The 23,367-nt window shown below is 45.2% G+C and overlaps 1 protein-coding gene across 5 annotated transcripts in view; it reads left to right on the forward strand.

The window, feature by feature from the left end:
• The first annotated feature begins 19,086 nt into the window (after positions 1-19,086).
• Positions 19,087-23,367, forward strand: part of NRXN3 (neurexin 3) — a 940,418-nt gene continuing 936,137 nt past the window's right edge. For all 5 annotated transcript variants that reach the window (XM_083837468.1, XM_083837465.1, XM_083837469.1 and 2 more), the window contains exon 1: positions 19,087-20,359. In XM_083837468.1, the coding sequence (XP_083693594.1) occupies positions 19,651-20,359 (709 nt within the window). In that variant the 5' untranslated portion in view covers positions 19,087-19,650. The remainder of the gene's footprint in view (positions 20,360-23,367) is intronic.

Consider the following 23,367-nt stretch of genomic DNA (forward strand, 5'->3'; position numbering starts at 1 on the left):
CCCGGGCAAGGAAGGTTTGCATTTCATCTGGGGTTTCAAAAGGAAGATGCACTGAGTTAATGTCGTGTGTGTGCTCTGTCCCCTGCCCATCCTCATTACTTTTCCTGATTTGTCAGCACTGGGGACTGCATCTCTTTGAGGGGATTTTCTAGAGGAAACACTGTATTAGTGTTCACTGTATTAGTGTTTTTAAGGGATTTAATGTATTTTGTACCTGGAGTTGGGCAGCAGGGCTGTCTGGTTGAAGAGTGTGCCAGCTGAACTTGCAGAGGACACTTGGTGAGGTGGAGTATAATCGCAGGAGGTGAAACATAGGTGGGACAGGGTTTGTGTCTTCCATATTCCTGTGGAAGGGCTTCTTGGAGTCGTAGTTATGATGCATTGAAAGGTGTCTGAAAGACTGCAACTACACAGTCTATATTCATGCTGTCTTAGGATAAGTGCTTTTTGCTCCTTATTCCGGTGTTAAACTATATTTACTATAGTTAGTTTGCGGCTTTGACTTCTAGTGGTGTGTTCTTTCACTTTATCTAGAGACTCGAGCAGCCGCATCTCCAGATCATATTAAATGGTAACAAAGAAATGCAAAAACCAAGTGCTCTGAAGGTGTCCCTAGGCTCCTACCAAATACAGATCAGATGTTTTGGAGTTTATGTTTCACCTTTGCATGAGCCCTAGGTCAGGCTGTGTTCCCTGCCCAGGAAAAAAATTGAGATCTGCATCAGCTGTCAGGTTCAGAGTGCTGCGTGAATGGGAGTAGGATTTCAGGTTTTCTGTTGATGCTTGTATCATTTTTACCTTGCCTTGTGATCCATGGATTTTAAGGCCAGAGGTAGCCATTAGAATGATCTACTCCAATTGCTTGTGTAATGGGGGCTGCTGTATGAACGACGGCGTGTTCTCATATACAGTGAAACTATTTTTGAGGCTTTAACTGTTCTTGGGAACAGTGCACTGGGGACATGTTTTCTCCTCCGCCATCTCTTGGCTTTGTCTTAACTCCTGTCTAATATTTATTGGCTGTCTAGGGCTCGGCCTGTGCCTTCCCATGTTTTTTACAATGTATACCTTGATCAGGCAGGAACACAGGACTGCAGAGGACCTCCTGAATCCCAGGACAAGCAGTTGTAAATCATCTGAAGAAAATAAAACCACTTAGTTTTGTGATATCTGATCCTTTCCTGGATGGATGGCTATTCCAGAATTTCAGTCCGCTGATTGTTAGAAATGCTATTTTAATTCCACCAGTTAAGTGGAAGTTATAACTTATAAGCAGTTAGCTAGCTAGCTAGTTAGTTAGCAGGAAGTTATAAGCAGTCACTTATAACCAGTTTATATACCTTTGTTTTGGTGACAGTATTTCTCTTCAGCTTAAATCTCTCTTCTTCCCTGTCCCCGAAGTATTTATAGACAGAATTCATCTCTGCTCTTGACCTTTGTCTTGCCAGGGTAAAAGTGCCATGTTGCCTTAATCTCTTCTTATGAAATAGGCTCGGGGCTCTCCGGTCCTTCCTGGAGGTATTCTTGAAACTTACTTAGTCTGTCTTCCTCCTTCATGAGCACAGGTGATCGGAATGTCAGAACACAGCACAGAGCCTTTGCCTTTTAACTCTCTGCGCGAAGTTATTTGCTAATGTAGTGTTTACAGAGCAGAAGGATCTGGTTTGAACGGCACGGACAACGGCTGTTGGTCCTTCAGGCAACACGGACCCAACTTCAGCTCCAGAGGTACCAGTGGGATTCCCTTAGGCACATAGGTTGAGGGTAAGATGTAATTGGGCAGGTAGCCAGCACACCACTGCTTCCTAGTAGTGCATCTGTGCTAGGCATCTACCTAAAGTCACTGCACAGCCATATTGATTTATGAGGACAAATAATCAGTTAGACGATACACTTGATACCTTTAGCATAATTAAAAGTAACTCTTTTCTTCATAGCATGAGGATCTGAACACGTCATTTTTTTGAGATATTGTGTGTAATACTTTACATAGGAACCTAAAGATGCCTCAAATATGAATAAATGGGGAATGATTACATGAATATACACTTCTAATGTAAGATTAGATATCCATATAAACTATTTGAATCTGGTGTTGACAGTCCCATTGTGTGTGCATACCACCCTATAAGGTAATAATATAGATGAGAATTTAGGTACTTAACGCTAGGAAATTCAGAGGTTCTTTTCCCAAAACACTACTAAACTCTCTTCTTGGTGTGGTGTGTTTAAGCTGTAATTATAATATCATCTACAAGAAAACACAAAAGCTTGCATGTGTATTTGGGGCTAAATCATGGTTATAGTGGGAACTGGATGTTCATAGCCTCTGAATTTTACACAATTAAATACTCAACATAATAAATAGGCTTGCACTGCACATGGCACATTTTTAAGAGACCAGCCAGGAAAACATTATTATTTATAGGATGCAGTCGTTACATTTCTTAGTTCATGTTCAATGGTTTCTTTGTGTGAGTGTGAAGCTTCGAATGAACAGATGCCAGGACACTATATGTGTCTCATCCCTCAGCAAATACAGGTGTTGCATATTGTCTTCTATCCTTAAAAGATGGAGAGGGGGCTTTATGATAGCAGGTGCTTCAGTCAAGCAGACAAAGGTATATAACGAGATCAAGTGGTTAGAAGCTGAAATAGACAACTTTGGGCTAGAAATTAGGTGCACATCTTTAACAACTGTGATAATTAGGCCCTGAAAAAATGTTCTAGGAGTTGTTATGAAGTCTCCATTAATAGAAATCTTTAAGTCAGGATTGGATTTTTTTCCTGCTTCAAACAGAAATTAATTCAGAGAAGTTCTCAGGCCAGATGACCCCAGGGATGTTCTCTGACTTCGTAATTTGTGAATCCTCCATGAGTCATATTCCAAGCGTGGTTATACAAAAAAGATGATCTTTGTGGTCGAGAGAAACAGAAAAGACAGGTTTGATGTGTGTTTCCTCCACATAGTCCCTGTGTGACACTGGGAGTCACGAAAATTGTCTGTGGCTCTCATTCCAATCTGTCAGGTAGATGTAATATATTTTTCTTCATATGGGTATAAGGAGTGGAGATGCTTCTGTCCGAAGAGAATTGGGATCTATAGCGCTGTGTGTCTCCGGGTCGTGCTGGGTGGTTTTCTTTCTGCCCTTAGATGTGTGCAGGTAGGACTCAGAGACTCTCAGCTCTCCGTTGTTGAACAGTAAGGGATCATCTGCCAGAATGTGGTAGGGCAGAGGTAAATCGGATCGCTGCATCTGACTACCTGCTTGTCTGCATGTGTGTGTGGAGGCCAAGTGAGAGGATGACCCTGGCAGACACAGCCGCTCTTTGATGCTTCCTTCATCTGCATCAGCCTGTGTTCGGCATTGCCAGCCTGACTGCAAACAGGAACACGGAGGCAAATGAAAAAACCTTTCTGTTTCCGGATGTTTTTTATCTAGATGATTCAGGTTCCTTAATGCCGGCTCTTTGCCAGTCCATTGTATTTGGGGGTATAATGGAAGCAGAGGATTGAAGTGGAGGGAATGGTGGAGGTTGTAGGGTGATAAATGAACCTGAAAGTTACCCATAATTTTGTTGCCCTGTGTTTGAGGTCATCTTCACCTCTGCACTCACTCGGGGAGGATTACATAGACATTAAAAGTCACCATGGCCCCTTAAAATTTGTGTAGAATTCAGACTCAGCAAGTCCTGTGACACGAGCAGTGAAAAACTTGTGCCCCATGGAAGGGCAGGGCTGGTTTACCCTTCTGCCACATCACTGTTGTTCGATTCCCCCTTGCTCCTTTTCCCACCTTCGGCATGCGTAAGGGAAGTTCTTAGTCCCTTCTGGCCCTGGGGTTACCCTTGCCAGCACCCTACACAGCCGGCTCAGCCTGCCACCGTGCGCCAGCAGCTTTTCAGGAGCTAATTGGATAAAGCCTACTCTAGAGCCCATTGAACTTGCCTGTAACAGTGCTTAATTAAAGTGCAGAAAGTTTGAAGAGATAGCAAGTTAAGGCTTAATGCAATAACGAAATGGCACTATTCCACCATCTGCTTCCTTCAAGACGTTAATTGCTTCCTCATATTTGTTTGTTTTAATTAGGAAAGAACCTTGATTAAAATGGAACAAGGAGGGGTGATGGTAGAGGAATGAAAGGCTGGGAGGAGAGGAAGAGAGAGAGTGCAGGAGAGGGAGAAAGGAGTGGAAGATGAAGGTTTGACCATGCTGCTGAGTGCTGAGCAGCAGCTCTAGAGTAACCAACTGGGAATAAATATTTTGGCAGTCATGGATACAGCTTGGACAAGCAACATGCAGAGCATTGTGTCACTGAGAAACTCAGTGCTTAAAGAAGTATTTATCATGGAGCAGTCATTTTGTTGTTACCGCTTCTTACCCACTTCTGCAGAATCGTCTCTGATTGCATGCGCTGACCGCAGCGCTTTGTGCTTTTTCAGTCTTGAATATTAACCCAAATGGAAGAAAATGTAACCAGACTATCCCCATGCTCACGTCTTCTTCCTCTCCCTTGAACTACCATCCATCTGCATTAAGTTCATCTTGGAAAGACTTCAATTTCTTATGAGCAGCTCCAGATAAAAGCATTTTCTAATGATTGATAACCGTGTCTGCTTGAAGAATAATGTCAGCAATTTTCTGAATAGATGACCGATAAAAAAAACTTAAAAAATAATTAAAAAATGCATTTCCCTATGTTGCTAAGTAGTGGCTTTGGCTGAAACTTCAGGAATAGGAGCTTAGAAATTTTTAATTGGATTCACCCACCTTACCTCTGTCTCTTCTTTTTCTGTTTCTTTTTCTCTGTGTCTTTTTTCCTTCCGTTTCCCCTTTTTAACCCTCTTGAGAATGAAGCCTGATTTCCCAAGCAAGTATAAAAGTAATTAAAGTCAAACACAGCTCTTAAAAAAGGGAAGCGACTAATTTCTTTTCTGGGCCATTGGTATTGTGGACAGATCTTGATAACTGAAAAGCACCAACCAAGGAGCACAAAATGGGGATATTGGAGGCACTGAAATAACAATATGTTTAATGGAATGATGAGTAAAAACGCTTGTTTACACAAGGCTGGGACTGATCCAAATCACCGGCCTCATGTTATGCTGTTTTCTCCCCTTGATCACCTTGAATGGATTGGTGAACATTTTCTTTGATAAGTGTGGAAACCATACATGGAGGTCCATGCAGGCTTACATTGCAGGTCCGTCACCAAAGCTTAGCTCCCACCTGCTGTAGCACTGGCTACTTTGCTTTTACTGCTTTTGCAATTGTATGGATGGATGACTGGTCAGTAGGACCAGCCATTTTGTAGCAGAGAAGTATATATATTAGTAATTATTATACAGTATGTATGGACAAATCTTTTGTGGCTGGGAAGTTTAGAATGAGGACAGGAACAGGGCTTTTCACTTGTCAATCTCTGGTTCAAAATCAAATGCTTTCATTTTGTCCTTTAAAAGTAGTGGAATTGTTTCCTTGGGTCATGGTGGGAGACTCATGCTGGATCAATTCTAATCACATTGCTTAATGTGTTACGCACCTGAATAGAAGAGCCAAAGGAGAAGCCAGGTTAATATGGACTGCACATTAGACTCAGTGGTACACTGTGATACCTTGGGTTTTCTTTGGACATCTCCTGTTCCTAACTGAATTGAGTTTCTTTCTGCATTATAAAACTCATCAAAATCCCAGCCAGTATGACACAATTACTAGCTCTGTGCAACTAAATTCATCCCACCTAGAGGAATTATGGAGAAAATTCACCAGACAAGCAGTGATGTCTCCATGAAGAGACATGGAAGGGCTGGGAATCCGGCTTGCGAAAGGAGGGCTGTGGCAGGGAGCACTCCAGAGCAGTCTGGAGAAGGGGGATCTGGGTTATAGCCAGGACTGAACAGGAGAGGAGAGGCTTTACTAAGGGCGTGTGTGCATGTGCCTAAGTGGTGTAAGTGGGATGTAAAATGGTGGAGTGGGAGGGAGACTCCTGCTGTGGCAGTGGGCAGTATGGGCTGTCACTAAGGGAAGAATCTGCTGAGGAGGAAAGGAGGGAGCGTATGACGTTCCCTTGTAATGCAGTTACTGCTGTACAGACAGGCTGATTTCCAGGTGCAGGCTCTTGTGCTTTGGGAGTGAAAGTACCAAAGGAGTGGGGTGGCTAAGAGGCATCAGTGCCTAGTTGGTGACTGGAAAAACCTTCAACAGCAGAGTTTTCTCAGGCCAGTGTTAAGCAGGAAATGGTGAGTCTATTGGGAATGAGTATCTTGGGAGAAGAAGATGGCCCCACGGGATTTGGGATTCTTAGCTTTTACGGTTGTGAAAATTAAGGGAAGTTTGTTCTTGCAGTCTGTGAAATCAATTGAATCTGCATGTTTTTTTTTCTTTTTTTTTTTTTTCTTTTCCTATAGGAGTGCTGCTTAAAACATTTTTCTGACATTATTGCTATTTCCTACCTTAATATCAAATCCTCTGCTGAACACCACTCTTGCCTCCTTCCTCTGCTCAGTCATGCACTCTTGCCTCTGTGGTGCTATTACCTCAGACTTTATTTTCCTATCATGAAACTGCCTCCAGTCCTGTGGTTTAAAATCAACTAGTTGTGTAGTGAATGGCAGGTGTAGTGTGGTACATGTGTGATCTTAATCTCTCCCACTAGTTGGAAAAAGCTATAGGGAATGGATATTTTAGGAGATACACTTTGAATGCCTCTAATTGTGCTGCCCTGGACGAGCACTGTTTGTCATGTGAAGCTGTATAGGATTCTCTTGGGAGACATCTGACAGAAAGCCAACAGCGTGCTGTAGTCCAAGACAACAGACTGCCTCGGTGCTGCACGGTAACTATACACCTTTTATCGACATGTATTTTTTAGCAGGTGACTACTTCTGGCCTGAATTTGCAAGGTAATTGGAAGACAGTAGTAGACTGATGGGTTTTCCTAACCCTATCCTCTTTTCATTTAATTTTATAGGAAATCCTATGTTTGGGATTCTTTAAAAGCAGTTTACGATGATGCAGGTCTCCCTGTGAACTGTGGAGGCAGTTCTACTTTACACAGTACTACACGTTTCACATATCTGAAAGCAGCTTTTCTTTCTTTCTCTCCCTCTCTCTCAGCAATGTTTTTGATTAAACATAGCTAAAACCTTGTATTTTCTCATAAGGCTAACATCTGTATACAGGCATACAATTTGTAGCATTTTTCCTTTATTTAGGTCTTAATTAAATACATAGAGTACACAGATTTTTTTTGGTGTTAGATTCATGTCTTTTTAAATTGCCTTTATTTTTGACTTTTAAAAGCTGCAGAAAAGTGGAGGAACAAGCAGAAGTGTATAAAGCAAGCTTAAATAGCAGGACTTAGCTGAACCTCAGTGCTGGGCAGTGCTGTGTATAAGAACCCTGCTGGACTTGCACCTTTCACTTCCTTGGAGCCTTTCAGATGGTTTAGATTAGCAGTGATGAAAAATGGAGTTAAACCAACCCATTTTTCCACCCAGATGGTCAATCACCTGTCTTTGTAGCTCAAGAGATGTGTTCTCCTGTAAGCAGGCTTTGGGGAAAAACGAGGGGTTGCAGAGCTGCCTGAGCAGTGCACCCAGCGTGGGCCATGATTCCTGTTGAAAACACCGCGGCCAACGTACAGATTCCCTTGATTTGTATTTAAATGGGGAAGGTGAGGCTTCCCGTGCTGTATCACGGGCAGGAGGTATCGTATGGCCGGGCAGGCAGTCCCCAAGGAGGAGCAGACCACACCAGCTCTGTACCAGAGAGCTGGGGAACCTGGTGGGCTGGGAAGGGCCGGGTGGCTGCAGTGGGCCAGGAATGGGGGCGGCTGGAGGCTTCCCCCAGCCCACTGCTGCCACCCCACTGCAGCCGTGCCTTTCTGCCCGCCTGCTGAGCAAACCCACGCCTCCTCCTCAGGGCTGCGCCACCAGGAGTAGCAAAGGAAAATCTGCTGCGGGTGATGGATGCATCTTCCCTTGCTGCGCTTGAAAGGGGACTATTAAAGTCGTGAAGGAAAATAGGGTGCTCTTCTGTTAGCTTGTCTTTCGAGTGGGTGGAGCACTTAACAGTCACTAATTAAACTTTCCAATGTAGTCCTAGCTGTATCTCCTGAAAGAGCACTTTGCCTGAGGCCTCGCAAGCAGGCGATGAGACTTTTTCTTCTGACTCAAGCGTGTGCCCGGACTGCTAGGACATGAGTCCCATTGCATGAGGAACTACTGAGCAGCAAAATATTGGCAGCCGATAGCTAGGTACCGCAGATAAAATAAGTTAAATTAATGTGTGATGAAGTTACACGGGGGAGAAGTTTGGCCTAGAATCTGGCAACTGGCAGGTTGCAGGAACCATCTGTTGCCTGTGGTACCAAGTAATCATTTTCCATAGTTACTTCTAAATCTCAGTTACTCGATGCAATTTGGAAACAGAAGTTGTGCCAGGTTATTACGAGCACTTCAGGTATCTTCCTTTTAAGTGTTGATTAGAGAAGCTTTTCCCTCCGTTGCTCCTGGGCTTATTTTTGTACTCGTGACAGGTGTGGGGTGGGAAACTGGAGTGCTCAGGCTACCCAGGAATGAGTGCTCTTGCTGTTTTCTTCTCCCACGTTTTAGCTATGTCCTGGGCAGGGTGGCTCCTAAGGTGTAGAGATGATCTTTATCGTTTGTTCTTCCACTGCTTGCTGTACTCGGTGGGCAGGAGAAGAATCATGGCCCGTCCTGGTGAGGGGGTTTGTGGTGTTTCATTTAGAAACTAGGGCTAATCCCCCAGCGTTTCTCATCGGCTACCAATTTGCTACCAGCTAGCAAAAGCTTTTAGAGCCATTTACGTGGAAAGAGGAGATAAAAATCAGTGCCACCACTTCACCACCAATCTGCAGAGCTGCGCAGAGCTTCCCAGCCAGACGCCGAGCCCAGCACCGGGCTTGGAGTGATGGGGAAAAAGTGGGCGCTGCTAGCAAGAGCTGCTCTTAACGTTTTTGTCAAAATAATGGCTTTTCAGACTGTGAAAACAATGTTAGCAGAAAGGATGTATTATTCAGAATGTGCAGATTATTGTTGAAAGGGGGGAAAATACATTTAAAATTGATTTGAAATGAAAAGTTATGCAATTGCTAGGAATGAAGCTATTTATATAGTAGTCTCAGTTTTCCCACTTTTCCTATTCTGTGCTCCTTTCCCAGAAGAAATAAAAGAAATAGCAAATAATGTCTGGAAGTTACTATAACGAAAGCCAGTTAAATAGGAATATTTCCTTTTTTAATTAAAACCTGAAAATTCAATGAAAATGCCTTAACATAATAAGTTTTTTTGTTGTTGTTATTCTTTTCACTAGTGTCTTTCATAGCAAACAATTGTCCCTTGTCAGCTGTATTGCTAACAGTATGGAAATATTTAGTACATCAAAGCACAACGTAACAGAGATGTTTTCGGGCCCTTGATCACATCTGTACCTTCAGAGAGTCCGTCCTGGCCATTTGCAGAAATCAAGTCTTTTCCCCATCCTCCCTCTCTTGCTTTCTCTCTTTTTTTCCCCCTATTTTTAAAATATGTGAGTTTGGATCCTGACTCAAGCAGGTTGAGCTGGGATTTTGAATTCGCAGCCCAGTCACTCAGAATGTCAATTGTCTTCCAGGGCACTGCACTGTGAGTCCCAAGGCTGGAAGCTCTTTAAAAGACCGTCTGACTTTTAAAGGAACATTTGTGGGAGAATATATATCTTTTAGGTCTTTCTGAATCTACCAAGTGTGATTGATTTATCAATATGCAACAAGTAAAGCTTATCTAAAGCATGTCTTCTCCACTGGTGTTATAACACTTCATTAGAAAATGTGAAATAATTTCTAAAAGCGATGATTTCCATACCACTGTTGTTAGCTCCCCCCTGCCTTGGCTCACCTGAAATATTAAGCTGGCTGCAGCAGCTTTTGCATTCTGGGTCTGTGGCCCAGGCTCTCTGCTGCCTAGTTTGGGGTTTTTGGCAATGACTTGCACAACAGAGGCAGAGGACAGAGCTGCGCCGGTGCAGTGTTCCCGGTCTGTGTCTCAGGTGGTGAAGGGCCAGTCCCTGTTAATTATTTTTATGATATGTTATAATATTATATTGATATTATTATTATTTTTTATTATGTTATTTATTATTATTTTTATTTTATTATTTTTATTATTTTATTTTATAAATATTTATAATATTATTATTCCAGCATTTAACTTGGCTCCCTGAAAGCCATTCCTGTTTGTCTGTAAACAGAGCCTCAGTTACTTAAGGTGCTGAGCAATTGCTCCGAATGTCCCCTGGGCTGTCCGCAGCCCCTCACAGCTCCTTGCTAGGTTTGTGCGTTAGTGTTTGCTTTGCAGGAAGCTGAGGAGAAGTTTTGTGTGAGATTATGAAGTCGGAATAAAATAGAGTGCTACATGTTATGTAATGGGAAAAGGCTGTGTAAATCTTTAGATGTCTGTGGGCCTTTTATTTCCTTCCCAAGTGGATGCTGCTGATTTTCACTTGAGCCACCAGTCAATAGGGGATGGATGACCAAATGAATTACTGGACATGTTAATGACAGGGAGCTCTGGCCAGGTGCAACGTCCCTGTCTATGCGTGATATGTTTCAGTAAAAATAGACAAACCAAGCCAATAGCATCTGTCTTCACTTTCAGTCATAACCTAGCGTGATGCTTAAAATCATGCAAATGTCTCTGACTTAGTGGAAATCAGGTTCAGGAGTGTAAAAGTGCGGTGAACAAAGTGGGAATTCACTGTGATTTGTAAGTGTTTGAAAGATTTAATTCAACTTTTTGTATTAATTCTAGCCTTTTGGATAGTCCTTGTGAGTTTTTTTTTTTTTTGAACTAGTACACACTAGCTGGAGTGTAGAGGCACTTTAACAGAAAATCACAATTATTAATGTGTACTCAGTGCCTAGGAGCTCTGTTCTTGACTGTGTTGTGCTAGGTTCTGTCACGGGGTAGAAGCTGCTCTTGCTTATGAAGGACTTACAAAACGCATGTGTGAGGAAGAAGCAGATGGATAGACAGACAGACAGGAAGAACAAGGTGTTATTTATTGGTGTGCCAGCCATTAGTTTTCTGTTGTTGCTTTGTATTTTCTGTACTTTTTCTCTACTTTTTCCTAATGCCAAGTAGCTTGTAAAACAGTGCGACAGGGACTGTTTTCCTCTTCTGGCTGCAAAGGTGGGAGACCCACACACTCCAGCTGTGTCCTCTGAGGGGTGTCTGATGCAAGCATCCCTCTGTGGTGTCACATCTGTTTTGGGGGAAAAACACAGCCATTTGGACTGTTAGTCTCAGGAAGATCTTCTTGGGAGTGGCCTTTCTTTCAGGCATTGGTGACACACTCAAACGCCAGTTTTCAGCACCGGGGAGCACATTTTCAAGAGTTGGCTTTTATTCAAACGGGAATACGATGTGTGTGTCGGATACAGAATCTGGAAGAAGTTTTGCCGCTTATCAGTAGCGCCAGCACTGCAAGTTCACAGAGTCCCCTGCTGCGGTGTGTGCAGCTCCCTTCTGTGCCGTTGGTCTATTAGGAGCTGGAGGAATAAACAGTGCTGCAGATCCATCCAGGCTTCGTGGTGGCAGAAAGGAGAGCACGCGGGGGACGGAGGACCAACTACTGGAGGAGCGAAATAAATGATAACGATTCGGAGCTCTCCAATTGTTTGCTTTAAAAGTCTTTAGAAAAGCGGGTACTCTTCGTTCTGTTTTAAAGATGGTGGAATTGAGGGAAGGCCAGTGTTCCCAGCACAGCTGCCCTGGGAATTACAATAAAAGCTGTTAGGTTTGCAGAAATCGCTCTCCTGGTTAGTACCAGCGCGGAGATGGGGGAGTCTGGCTTCTCCTGCGTGGCAGTACAGAGCAATAACTGCTCAGCTGCTGCCAACGCTTCCTTTTAGCTGGTCCTTGTTAGTGGAGAGTTTGTGGTAATGGGAGTAATTAACACACTGGGAGTCATTTCTGTGTCCTGGAAGGGAACAGAAAGCCATCAGAGCAGCCCCAGACATGATTGCTCTGCAGGGTTATTTTCTCTCTCTCTTTCTTTCTTTCCATTGTGCTTGGGTTTTGATTTTTCTTCTTTGTGTTAAGAAAGCTGGAGAGCTGAAATGGTCTGTAAATTGCATTCCTGCTGAGCTTGGGCTAGGTAGGCTAGTTAAAGGTCAGTCTCGTGGACTACATGGACTCCTCTCATGGGGTGGGGAGAGTGTTTAAGAAGGGAGTCGCGCTGTCCCTTGTGGCTTCTTTAACCCTTCTTCTTCTCGTGTGGCTTCGGAGAGCTCTGCTTCTGGACGGACTTTAGGAGCCCCAGGAGGCGAGACCCTTGGAGGGTGGCTGTTACAAAATATTGACTCTTCCAACGGCCAGGTGGCTGTGAAGTGTGAGGCTGTGCTGCCAGGGTCCTGTGCCTGCTGCTGAAATGAGCACATTACAGGCTGGCTCATATCCCTTCTGAGGCCACTGGTGGCATTCCAGCGGCGTGTCTTGCGAGAGACGAGGGCATGGGAGCTCAGCTCCCCGATGCATGATTACCCAGTTGGGTATTACACATGCCCAGACAATAGTGTTTCTGGAGGTGAGCTCCAGGAGGGGACTTGCAGCAAACCTTTGCCTTCCTGACTGAGAACAGGGGACAGGGTGTTGTGCTTTAACCCGGCAGGCAGCTCAGTACCATGCAGCTCGCTCTCCCCAGGTGCAGTGCGGGACAGAACCGGAAAGGTAAAAGTGCGAGAACTCGTGGGCTGAGATAAGGACAGCTCACCAGGTAAAGCAAAACCACACGTGCAAGCAAAGCAAACCAAGGAATCCGTTCACTGCTTCCCGCCGGCAGGCAGGTGCTCAGCCGCTCCCAGGACAGCAGGGCTCATCGTGCGGGGTGGTTTCTTGGGAAGCCAGACACCACCACCACCAATGTCCCTTCCTCCTCCTTTCCTCCCAGCTCTTATTACTCAGCACAGTGCCACATGACATGGGGACACCCCTCTGGTCAGCCTGGGCCAGCTGTCCTGGCTGTGTTCCCTCCTGCTCCTGGGGCACCCCCAGCCTCCCTGCCGGCAGGGCAGCACCAGGAACAGGGAAGTCCTTGACCCAATGTAAGTGCTGCTCTGCAACAATTAAAATATTGGTGTGTTTTTGATGCTTTGTTCTTCAAAGTTCCAAAACACGCCATTGTACAGGCCATTACAAAGAAAATTAACTCTATCCAGCCGAAACCATGATGCAGGGAGAAGCAGGGCAATGGGCTTAACCTGCTTGATTGCAAACCAGGTGTCTGGGTGCTGGGAAATGAACCGGCCAACCAGCACCAGATCTCAAGTGACAGGGTATGCACGTGCGTGTATGTTTCTTAGTCTACTGGAGGGGAACGGAGACAAAGAGAGTCTAGCTTTTGAATCTAGTATTTTTTTTTTTCCTTTTAAGAGGACACTTTTGGATTGCAACCTTAGACCTCCCCTCCTGAATGGTAGCATCTCCTGTTCTTGCATTTTGCTTTGATACGAGCTTTTTGCTACTGTCTCCTAGGGAGCTCTGCACTGAATTCAGATAAGGAGAATCAAGCGAATCCATATTCACTTTCCAGCATGGAAAAGCTAAGCCTGCACATTATACCAGTGGTGGAAAAAAACTATGAGCATAAGAGTAGACATCCTCTCTTTGGGCGTGTGGTGGAGCAAAGGCATGTACAATTCCCACAGGGATGTTGGAGACTGGCATGAATACTGTATCCCTAGAAACTATCCAAAAGAGGTCCCCAGGTGCTCTGTGTCACCCCCAGTCCCCACTTAGAAGATGCTGGCCTTCATCCTCACGTGTTTCTCGACATCCAAGGTAAAGGCCTAAAGCTCCCCCGTTTCCTCTTCCACTTCCCTCCAGCAGCGTCATGTAAGATGCTGCCTCCTGTGAAGTTCTACCAACTTCAGCAGGAGCTGGGTGTGCTCAGCTTTCTACAAGACAAAGCCCCCATTTTCAACTGTGCTTGCAGCCACTTCCCTGAGGAGAGCCCACCTTGCCTTATCCCTGACCCCTGCTAGCAGTGCAGTGCCGCCAAGCCCTCCCCTGGGTGTAGCTGTCCATGTCTATCTCCAGCCCAGTTTATTCATCACAGCTCCACTGGCACCACCCCAGAGTTCTCTCCAGACCAGTAAGGGCTGAGCCAGAGTCCAGATTTATAGCTGAGATGCAGATGCTGCTAGAGGAATTAAAAACTAAATTAATTTGTGTGGTTTTCTCTGGTATTTTGAACTTCAGAGCTTCCCTGTCCCCTCTTGATTCTCTAAACATCTCACCATGCCTTGTGGCTGAAGAAGCTATGAGATTGGGAGGATTTTTGTTCCCCACCCTGTTTTTCCCCCAGTGGTGGTAGTAACTCACGATGTCCCCATCTGCATTTTTTACTGGAAGTTTTCTCTTCTCTTCTTTTTTTTTTTTTTTTTTTCCTTCCTTCTTTTTTAGTCACAACTCAGCTGAGGATGGAGCAGGCAGAAAGATTTCTTCGTATGAAGAAATCTCTCTGTGGAGCCCCGCACTCAAGGCCTTAGCCAAAAGGATCCTGTTCCTCACCAGAGACCTGGATGAGTGAAGACAGGCTGAATAAATACTATTAATTCCCCATTTCTCTGCCTCTGGCTAGCCTGGCTTTTAATATCAATTATTGATTGTGAATCTCACTGGCTCCTCTCAAGCAGCATATGTCACAGAGCTGTAATGATCTGGTAGCTGTGCCTTGAGCTGCCTGTGGGAGTGCCGATGGAAGCAGAGCCAACACTGGGCCCTTCTTACCCCTTCTTAGAGCTCCTCTGCTTCAGTGGAGGCCAGGCAGAAGAGCAAAGCATTCTGTTTTCTGCTTTCCTAGAGAAGCCAAGGACAAGGGTGAATTTACATAGGGTATAAATTTGTGGATCTTAGATCACTAATGTATGTTTTTCACTCCACATGAAGCATGGCATAATGAGTGGTTTTGGCTGAGGAAGGGGGTGGCACCAGGGGACACTGAGCGTCTCTGATCGGTGTCAGTGGGGTTTTGTCCAGAATCCTTGAGTGACAGGATGCACGCAGGCTCGCTCTGGGCTGCTGTGCTAGGAGTTTGCGAGGGAAGCCAGCCTGTCCCTGGCTTCATCCAACTCCATTATTCTTTCTGCACTAGAAATTGCTGAAAATTACGCTTTTACAACCAAAAAATCGATCCCCAAGCAATTAGCAGGCAGGGAGGGAGCTGGCGAAGAGGAGGGAGGGCAGGGAGCAACAAACCCATCTCCTGCAACCTTTCCGCGCGGCCGGGTAGATACGCAGCATGCCCAGCTTCCCTCTCCATTTCCCAAGCAGGTGCGTCGTGAGACGTTTGCGAAGATGTTAACCCCACATCCAGAGTGTGCCAGTCAGTAATTATGGAAATTAGTTGGCAATTAGATAATGTCACTCACTCTCCGTGTACAGCCGCTAAGCAGTTGAGAGGCACTCCGATGCGGGCGAGACCCCCTCCCCGGGCTGCTGAGCGCGTGGCTCCCACCCCCTGGCGTTGGTCGGCTGCCCTCGAGCTTGGGAAGGGGCCCGGAGGTTGGCAGCCTGCTCGGGAAGTGGTGCAGCCCCAGCAGCAGCCCCGCGAGTGGGAAGTTGGAATAGGGCAGGCGGGTGTGTTTCCTACAGCGGGTCCCGCGTGTGCGAGGTGCTGAGCCGTCTGTTGGGCGAGCGGGCTGCTCGATGGCTCAGCTCTCGGGGGAAGTGCAGGCTGCTGGCGTGCAGTGGAGGTGACTTGGTGGCTACCTCATTCCTTCAGGGCACCAAGTGCCTAAAATGCTCTGCAAAGACCTCGCCTACTGGTCTGTTGAAGGGCTGATCGCATCAGCCTGGCTCTCGTTTCGTGCTGCTAGCTCACATTAAGCCTAAAATATAACCCAGCATATACTTGTTATGTTGCTTTTCCATCTGATCAATAAGTGGAGCTGGAACAGGGGTGTTGCTGCTTCGTGCCTGGAAGAGGCGGCGACCATCATGAAGTCTTTTTCTGTCAGATGTGTTCACACTGTGACAAAGTTTGAGATTTCTCAGAGATAATATATATAAGAAAATACTATGGGATTCTATAGTTATTGTCCCAAATTGCAATGCATTGCTATGGTAGCAGCGTGCTGCGTGAGGCGGCTAGGGTAGTATTTATGCTAAAAATAAAATGGTAAGAGCAGAAAATTATTCGTTCTCGGTGTGTCTTGGAGGATCATTGTGGGGAATGGGTAAGGCACAGGTATGTTGTGTCAGGATTTGCTCTCTCAAGGTTCAGATTCGAGTCCTGGCTGGTGCTAAAACGAGCGCTGGGGTTCCTTGCAGGCCTGCTGCCGTGTGGCGAGGAGGAGCACGGCTCTGCAGGAGCCTCAGATGGCCCTGGCCTGCTCGCGGCTGGGTGTGGGCAGCCTTCCCAAAGCCTGCGCCGCAATGTCCAAAAGGCAGTGAAGCACCCCCAATTACTCCTGTATTTCATGATTTTTGTGTCGTCTTCATCTACCGAAAGAGCGCTGGCTCTGTCTTCTTTCAAAACAGATAGAGAGGGATTGCCCCGGATTCCCTCAGTCAACAGTTCTGTCCCTTTTTAACCATTTCTGCCTGATTTAAGTGTCCCTTGTTGACTGTGGCTTTGTTGGCACCTAATGAACACGTCTCGGTGTTACAGAGATCTGTACCGCAGAGGCAGCCCTGCTCCCTTTCCTGCTCCTTGGAAATACCCCAAGGATTGAAGCATCCGGTGGGGACTGAGGTTTCTGTGCATCTGTAAAACAGCCTGGGGTTGGGAGGCATAGGTGGGATTCTGTACAGGCATTTGGGCCGTACTGGGGCATTTGTATCTCATCTGTGACTGCCAGGGGAGTGTTCACATGATGCTAGGATGTGCGCCGTGTTCCACTGGTTCTCAAAGAGTTAGTCCTTTAAAACAGGGAGAGCCGGGTGGCCAGGCTGGGGGCTACGACTGGTGCAGGTGCTGCAACCCGCCCTGCCCAGGGGCATCGGGAGCTGCTGTGAGCGCCCCTGGGGGCGGCGGGTGCCGCGCTGGGCTGAGCACAGAGCCAGCTGACGGAGCACTGGGTTCTGCTGCGGTGCTGGTAACTGTTCTGGGGAGCCGGGAGCTGCCGGGAGCACATCGCTGGCTAATTTACACACATTATTATATTCCTATTCCCACCTCATCAATAATTCCGGGCTTGGGTCATCACTTTCTCTCTTCCCTCCCTCTCACTCTATTCTCCTTCTCCATAAATCATGGGCTATTTTAGCGGACCCACTGGGGAGCACAGAGGAGAAAGGTGAATGGACAAGAGCCACATGCTTTTTCCTCCAGTTGATTTTTAAAGCCCCCCGCAAAAAAACATGAATTGAGCCAACACTGTAATTATTGGGATGACAGATGATTTTAGCATTTGGATCTGTTTTTTCTTTTTCTCCCTTTTACACCTCTCCTAACACCTCCTTTTTCCTCTTTCTATTCTCCTGAGCCAAGCTGTTAACAATTAAAAGGAATTATCTTCCCTCTGGTTTTGACTTGATTTTATTTGTGTTTATAGCAGTTTAGCTAACAAGCTCCACTCAGGCAGCTGCAGGGAACAGGCCTGGTTTCCACTGGGCACTGAAAGCTCACGTTACTCTCTAGCTTGCAGGTTTTCTTTTAATTGATCCGTTTTGTTTTGTAAGTGACTTGCTTTTTGTGCTGGCTAAATTTGCCAGATTGGCATCCCTGGAGACATACAGCTTCTGCAGGTCCCTGGGGCAGGTAAGGTAGAGGCCGTGACTGGGCGAGCTGTCCCCTCCTTTGCCTGGTGATTCTCCTCCAGCTTAAGCTCTGCCCTTACCAGGCAGAGTTTTTAATGCACTGCCCGTTTCTGCAGTGTCTGGGGGTCACCTCCTTTGGAGCGAGGTGGGTGGCAGGGTTGAAAGTCACCTGCTAGGAGCAACAGCCCCAGCCACGCTCATCATTCACAATGCAAAACACCTGTCCCAAGCAAAATGCTGTCTCACAATATCTGTGACCCAGTTTGTGAAATCCGTGCTTGTGCTGTCTTCTGCGAGGTTGAAGGCCTTGATTCTCATCACCTTCTTTCCCGCTTTGTATCTGTGCTAGCGTTAGCAGTTCCCAGATCTTTTCTCATGCCCAGCCTGTGAACAAGCACCTTTGTTAATGGAAAACTTTTTTTAAAGCAGGATTTTCAAAGAATGAGCCTAGCTTTGTGCTGTCATTACTTGTCATCTTTAAACATCCTCCTACCCTAGGCATACAGTCACCCACATGCAAATAGGCAGAAGTGAATTATATCCCAGTGCTAACAGGTGTAGCTCCTGCTCGCTGAAGGCAGCTGGAATTGCTTGCTGTTAGCTAGGGGTGAATTTGGCCTTTTTGCCAAACCATTAGACCAGGATATGTGGTTAAGTGCTTAGACAGTTCTTATCATCTAAGCTACAAGTTTCCTATCATCTAAGCTGCAGGTTGCCATATATAATTTGCATAGCACATGTTTCCAGGTTGCAAAGGTCCCTGTTAGAGCCTCTGAAGTGTGCAAGACATGTAAAGTAAAAGCAGCTATTGCATGACAGCCTGACAGCGGGGTTGTCTTCTCTAATGCTTGCTTGGTGTGCTAGGAAGCATAATGAAAGCAATGGAAAGGGAAGTTTGGTTAATATCTTCCTTGCCGTGCATCAGCTCTTAGACTCTAAAGGATTGTGGTCTTTGCCCTAAGCATTTCCACTGAGAGGTAGTTGTTAATGAGGAAGCTTCAGCAATGTTTCTCTCAGTAAAGTCACTGAGATTGCCTTCATCCAAGGGGGTAAAATCCTTTGGTGTATTTTTTCATTGCCCAGCGTTGTGGTTTGTGCAGATCCCTTGGTGAGTTCTCTATCTGGTCCTCTTAGTTTTGATGATGTAGATGTCCCTGGTGCTTTGAAGGACAGTATAGCCAACTGCAGGCCTGAAGAAGTGGCCAGAATATCAAGAAATGTAAATGAGTTACTGGACAAGACCTTAATAAGCTTCATGGTAAAAGTATGGCTAGTAGTGGGATCAACCTTTTCTTTTTTTTTCTTCCCTTGACCCCACAGGTCCTGCAAGCTCTCTGAGTGCCAAGCAGTGAATTATGGGCTGGATTGCCAGCAGTTCACCATGAAGATTGGCTTCACTTTTGCCCTCCCAAGGATCACGTACTTTATGAATTCACTTTCTCTTCCACCTCACTGCCACCTCCGTCAGTATTGTCATCCCTTCTAGGAAACCAGAATCTGAGGCTTGGGCTTTATCGCGGCCTTTCCTCCCTCCCAGGAACAACCAGTGTCACCTTTGTGTTCTACCAAAACAAACCACCGTGGGTTCTTTTGCCCTTCATGAAAGTACACCAGCTGGAGAAGTACCTTCATATACCCTGTACTTCTGAGATAAAGGCCTCTGGATCCTAAAGGATAATTGAGATCTTTGCTTGGAGAGGAGACACTTCTTCTCAGTCACGTGCCCTTGCTATCTCTCTTTCCACCTGCTCTCCCTCCCTCTGTCAATCTGTGCTCTCCTTCTCTTCCCGTTGGATTTAACAGATTCAGTGTTGACTGCTGGGGTTCTCCTCACAGTACCGTGGCTTTTGTTTTTCTCCTAGTGAAGAGCAGATTCTTGAAACAATGGGCTTCACTCTCCACTCCATCTACTTCACCTTGAAGGTGAGTTTGCTGCTGGGTTCCTTGCTGGGTCTCTGTTTGGGTCTGGAGTTCATGGGTATCCCCAACCAGTGGGCCCGCTACCTCCGCTGGGATGCCAGCACTAGGAGTGAACTCAGCTTCCAGTTCAAGACCAACGTCTCCGCTGGGCTGCTTCTCTACTTTGATGACGGTGGTGTCTGTGACTTCCTCTGTCTGTCCCTTGTCGATGGGCGCATCCAGCTGCAGTTCAGTGTGGACTGTGCAGAGACTACAGTTATCACAGACAAGCAGGTCAACGACAGCAACTGGCACTTCCTGATGGTCAGCCGCAATCACCTTCGGACAGTGCTAGTGCTGGACGGTGAAGCCAAGCCAGGCGAGGTGCGTCCCCAGCGCCAGTATATGAATATCGTCAGCGACCTTTTTGTGGGTGGAGTCCCATTGGACATCCGTCCTGCTGCCTTGACCCTTGATGGTGTTCTGAGTGAGCCTCCGTTTCAAGGATTTATCCTGGATCTGAAATACGGCAACTCTGAGCCGCAGCTCCTGGGCAGTCAAGGGGTCCGACTGGAAATGGAAGGGCTCTGCACAGAAAACCCCTGTGAAAATGGTGGCACTTGCTTTCTTCTGGATGGCGAGCCACACTGTGACTGCTCAGCCACTGGGTATGCTGGCAAACTGTGTTCTGAAGGTAAGAAAATACATTTGTGCTTCCCATTGGTCTTTGTGCAATCCAAAGAGTTAATTTGTCACTCAGCAAGGCTGTGGCTGAGCTCTTATCCCTGCTGGTGGCTATCAGAGGAATTAAAGTTCCACCGTTCTTTTTCCAGCAGGAAATAATGAAATGGGAGTAGACGGTGGGCATGAGCAATTGCAAAAAGTGCCTTTTTGAAAGGATGCTGCATTTGTAGCATGGGCAGATTTTCATCAGCAACTTATTAATAAGGGTAGAAAATGTGAATCGGTGAACACACAAGTACCCTATGTTGATGCTGATAAAAGCATAGGTAAGAAATTATCTTAGCTATCTGGGTTAATTCCGCAATTTGGTGGCCCCGAATGGAGTGTTGGTAAATTGAGTGAAGTGTTGGTAAAAATGAGCAATGTGTGTATGGCTAACGTAACTGCTTGACAGGACACTGCAAAAGTTAGGCCACCTTTGGCGTAAGCTGTTGCTCTCTGTGGAAGCCCCATTCTCCCTTTCAATTATTTGCATACTAATTGCTGAATGGCACCTTGATTGTTTTAGCATCCTTGATTAAATTGCTTTGAGACATGCTTAATGATCTCTTTTAATATTGCAAAAGGGAGAGGGATTTGTAGCCATTGTTTCATACTACTTTTTAAAATTTCAGTCCAGAAGGCTTAAGTAATGCAAACTGCATAATGAAGTGTATTTCAGGGTTCTTTCCTCGGTGTTTAGCAGTGCCATGGTAATTAACTCTGTATGTGCAAGAGACTTAAGTAAGTCGACTGGAAATCACAGTGTGAATTCAAGAATCTTATCACAGCATTTTTTGACATTTGAGTTTAAACACAACAGTTTGAGCTTAAGACAGAGATGAAACTGGGTAAGAAGAGTCCAATCTGAAGGGAAAAAAAAACACTGTCAAAATGGAAATACTTGCATTAATATCTTACATGTCATAACTACCATTCCCTAACTGCTTTTGGAAATGGAAGTGAATTAACTGGAATTTAGTAAGTGGAATGTGAGAAGTGCTGAAAGTAATGTCTACATACTGCTGATAGATAAACATAAAGGCAGTCAGTACCCCTACAGAAATACTGTGGTGGAGAAGCAAACATGTTTCTATAGGAAGAGAGAGTTTGGAAAATAAACATGACATCTATATTTGCATTAATTTTAAGGTGCTATTAATGATAGAAGAAAATTTGCCTTTATATACAAATATAATAATAATATACATTATCATTGTACATAAGTCATCATTCTTGACCAAAATAGCCATCTTAGAGACAAGACTAATATGCCTTCTGGGAAAACATCAGCTGTATGTGCTATAGAGATCTACACTCTGATGGAGAAATACCTCCCTAATGCCAGTTTCCAGCATTTTTCAGGTACAGTAATAGAATTTGATGCATTTATTAATTATAAATAACAGTTTAAAGTACCGAAGTGCAACAATAAAATCACTTTCAGAATGACTGGTGAGGGACTGTCTACAGTGATTTTCCCCCCCATTTTTCTCCAAGTTTTCCAAACTAGACTTGTATTTTTATACTCCAAAGCTGTTTTTTTCCCCATTTTTTTGGTCAGCACTCATCTGGTCCATATCAGTAATGAGCCAGAACTGTTTCCTGTGCTTGAACCGTGAAGCATGTGGAGCTGGTGAGACTGTTGGTTGTGACTGAGCACTTGAATAGCTGGGCTGTAGGGCCTGATCCTCATATGCTTACAGAGCAAAGACACCTCTTGTCTAAATGCAAGTTTTGGGTGATGGAAGATTGCAAGAGCCACAGAGGCACGTGGAGCCTGGATTGTAAAGATATAAGCCTCTTTATGCTGCTGGGATGATGGATCAAGATTTCACAGGTCAAGACATCAACAGCGTATGGTTTTCATCAAATGTCTGGAGAAAATACTGTGAGTGAGGCTTCTGTATACACACCTGTGGGGGCAATCTCAAGGCTTTGCTGGTGGGATTTCTGTATTTCCTGGGTGGGTGGAGCAAGATGAAATCCATCTTCTAATGAAACCAGGGATATTTCTGCTGTAGAGATCACGGATCAAGCAGTGCTATTGTTACCTTTTGAAGCCATGCGTCACCATTGCTGTTTGTTTCCTCTAGTGATTCATCAGTTTTCAGCCCAACCTTCTATTAAGAGTGAGCAGAGAAGTTTGTCACGATGTACCTTTTTAAATAAACATTTTTAACTCACTGTTAGCTGTGCTCTGTTTGCTCACACATACGATGCTGTGCAGAGAACTTTCCCGGTGGAACAAATGTAGATTTCCACAAACAATTACCACTTTGTCCAGGCCTGTTTTTTCTTGTATTACTTCATGGTGTCTATTTGGTTTATGTTAAAATTTTATAATCAGCCTTGTTTTCTGCCCCCTTTATTCTGCAACAGTGATGATTTCTGTGTGTTAAATGCTGTCGCCCAAAAATGTTACAGTGTCTGTGTAGACTGTGAGAAGGGGAAAAATAGAAGAAAAGCTGTTCAGTAAGTGGAAACAAGCAGACAAAGAAAAGTGGCAAGGAAACTAAAAATGAACCAAATGAAGTAAAGCTACCTTTTTGTTTGAGTTTGACAAACTTAGCAAACTTCAAAGATATTGTCTTGCAATTGCCTGAATGTGGCAGGACCTCCATTGATTAACAGTAGGATGTGGTAGGAACAGCAGGACTGGATGCAGGCTCTTCCTGCCTGTGGCTTGATTGGCCATTAAGCATCTTGTATTTTCTTTGTTTGCTTTGTTCCAAGAGATTGAAATGTTTGTCACTGAAACTATTGCCTTTTATTTTATTTCCTTATCCTGCCTCTGGATGTTTGCAGGAATTCTGTTCAACATGGTATTTTGTTCTCAGTTGCGTTTTCGGAAGAGACATGCTCTTTCAACTGCACTTCAACTCCCTTTTTGGGGATATCTTCAACTCCATTACCGTATTTACTAGTCTGCAGTCTGTGTGTGTATTTTCATTTGGTCTTTCTCTGGCTCTTTTACTG

This window comes from Anser anser (genome assembly GCF_964211835.1).
Source record: "Anser anser genome assembly, chromosome: 5".
NCBI lineage: Eukaryota > Metazoa > Chordata > Aves > Anseriformes > Anatidae > Anser > Anser anser.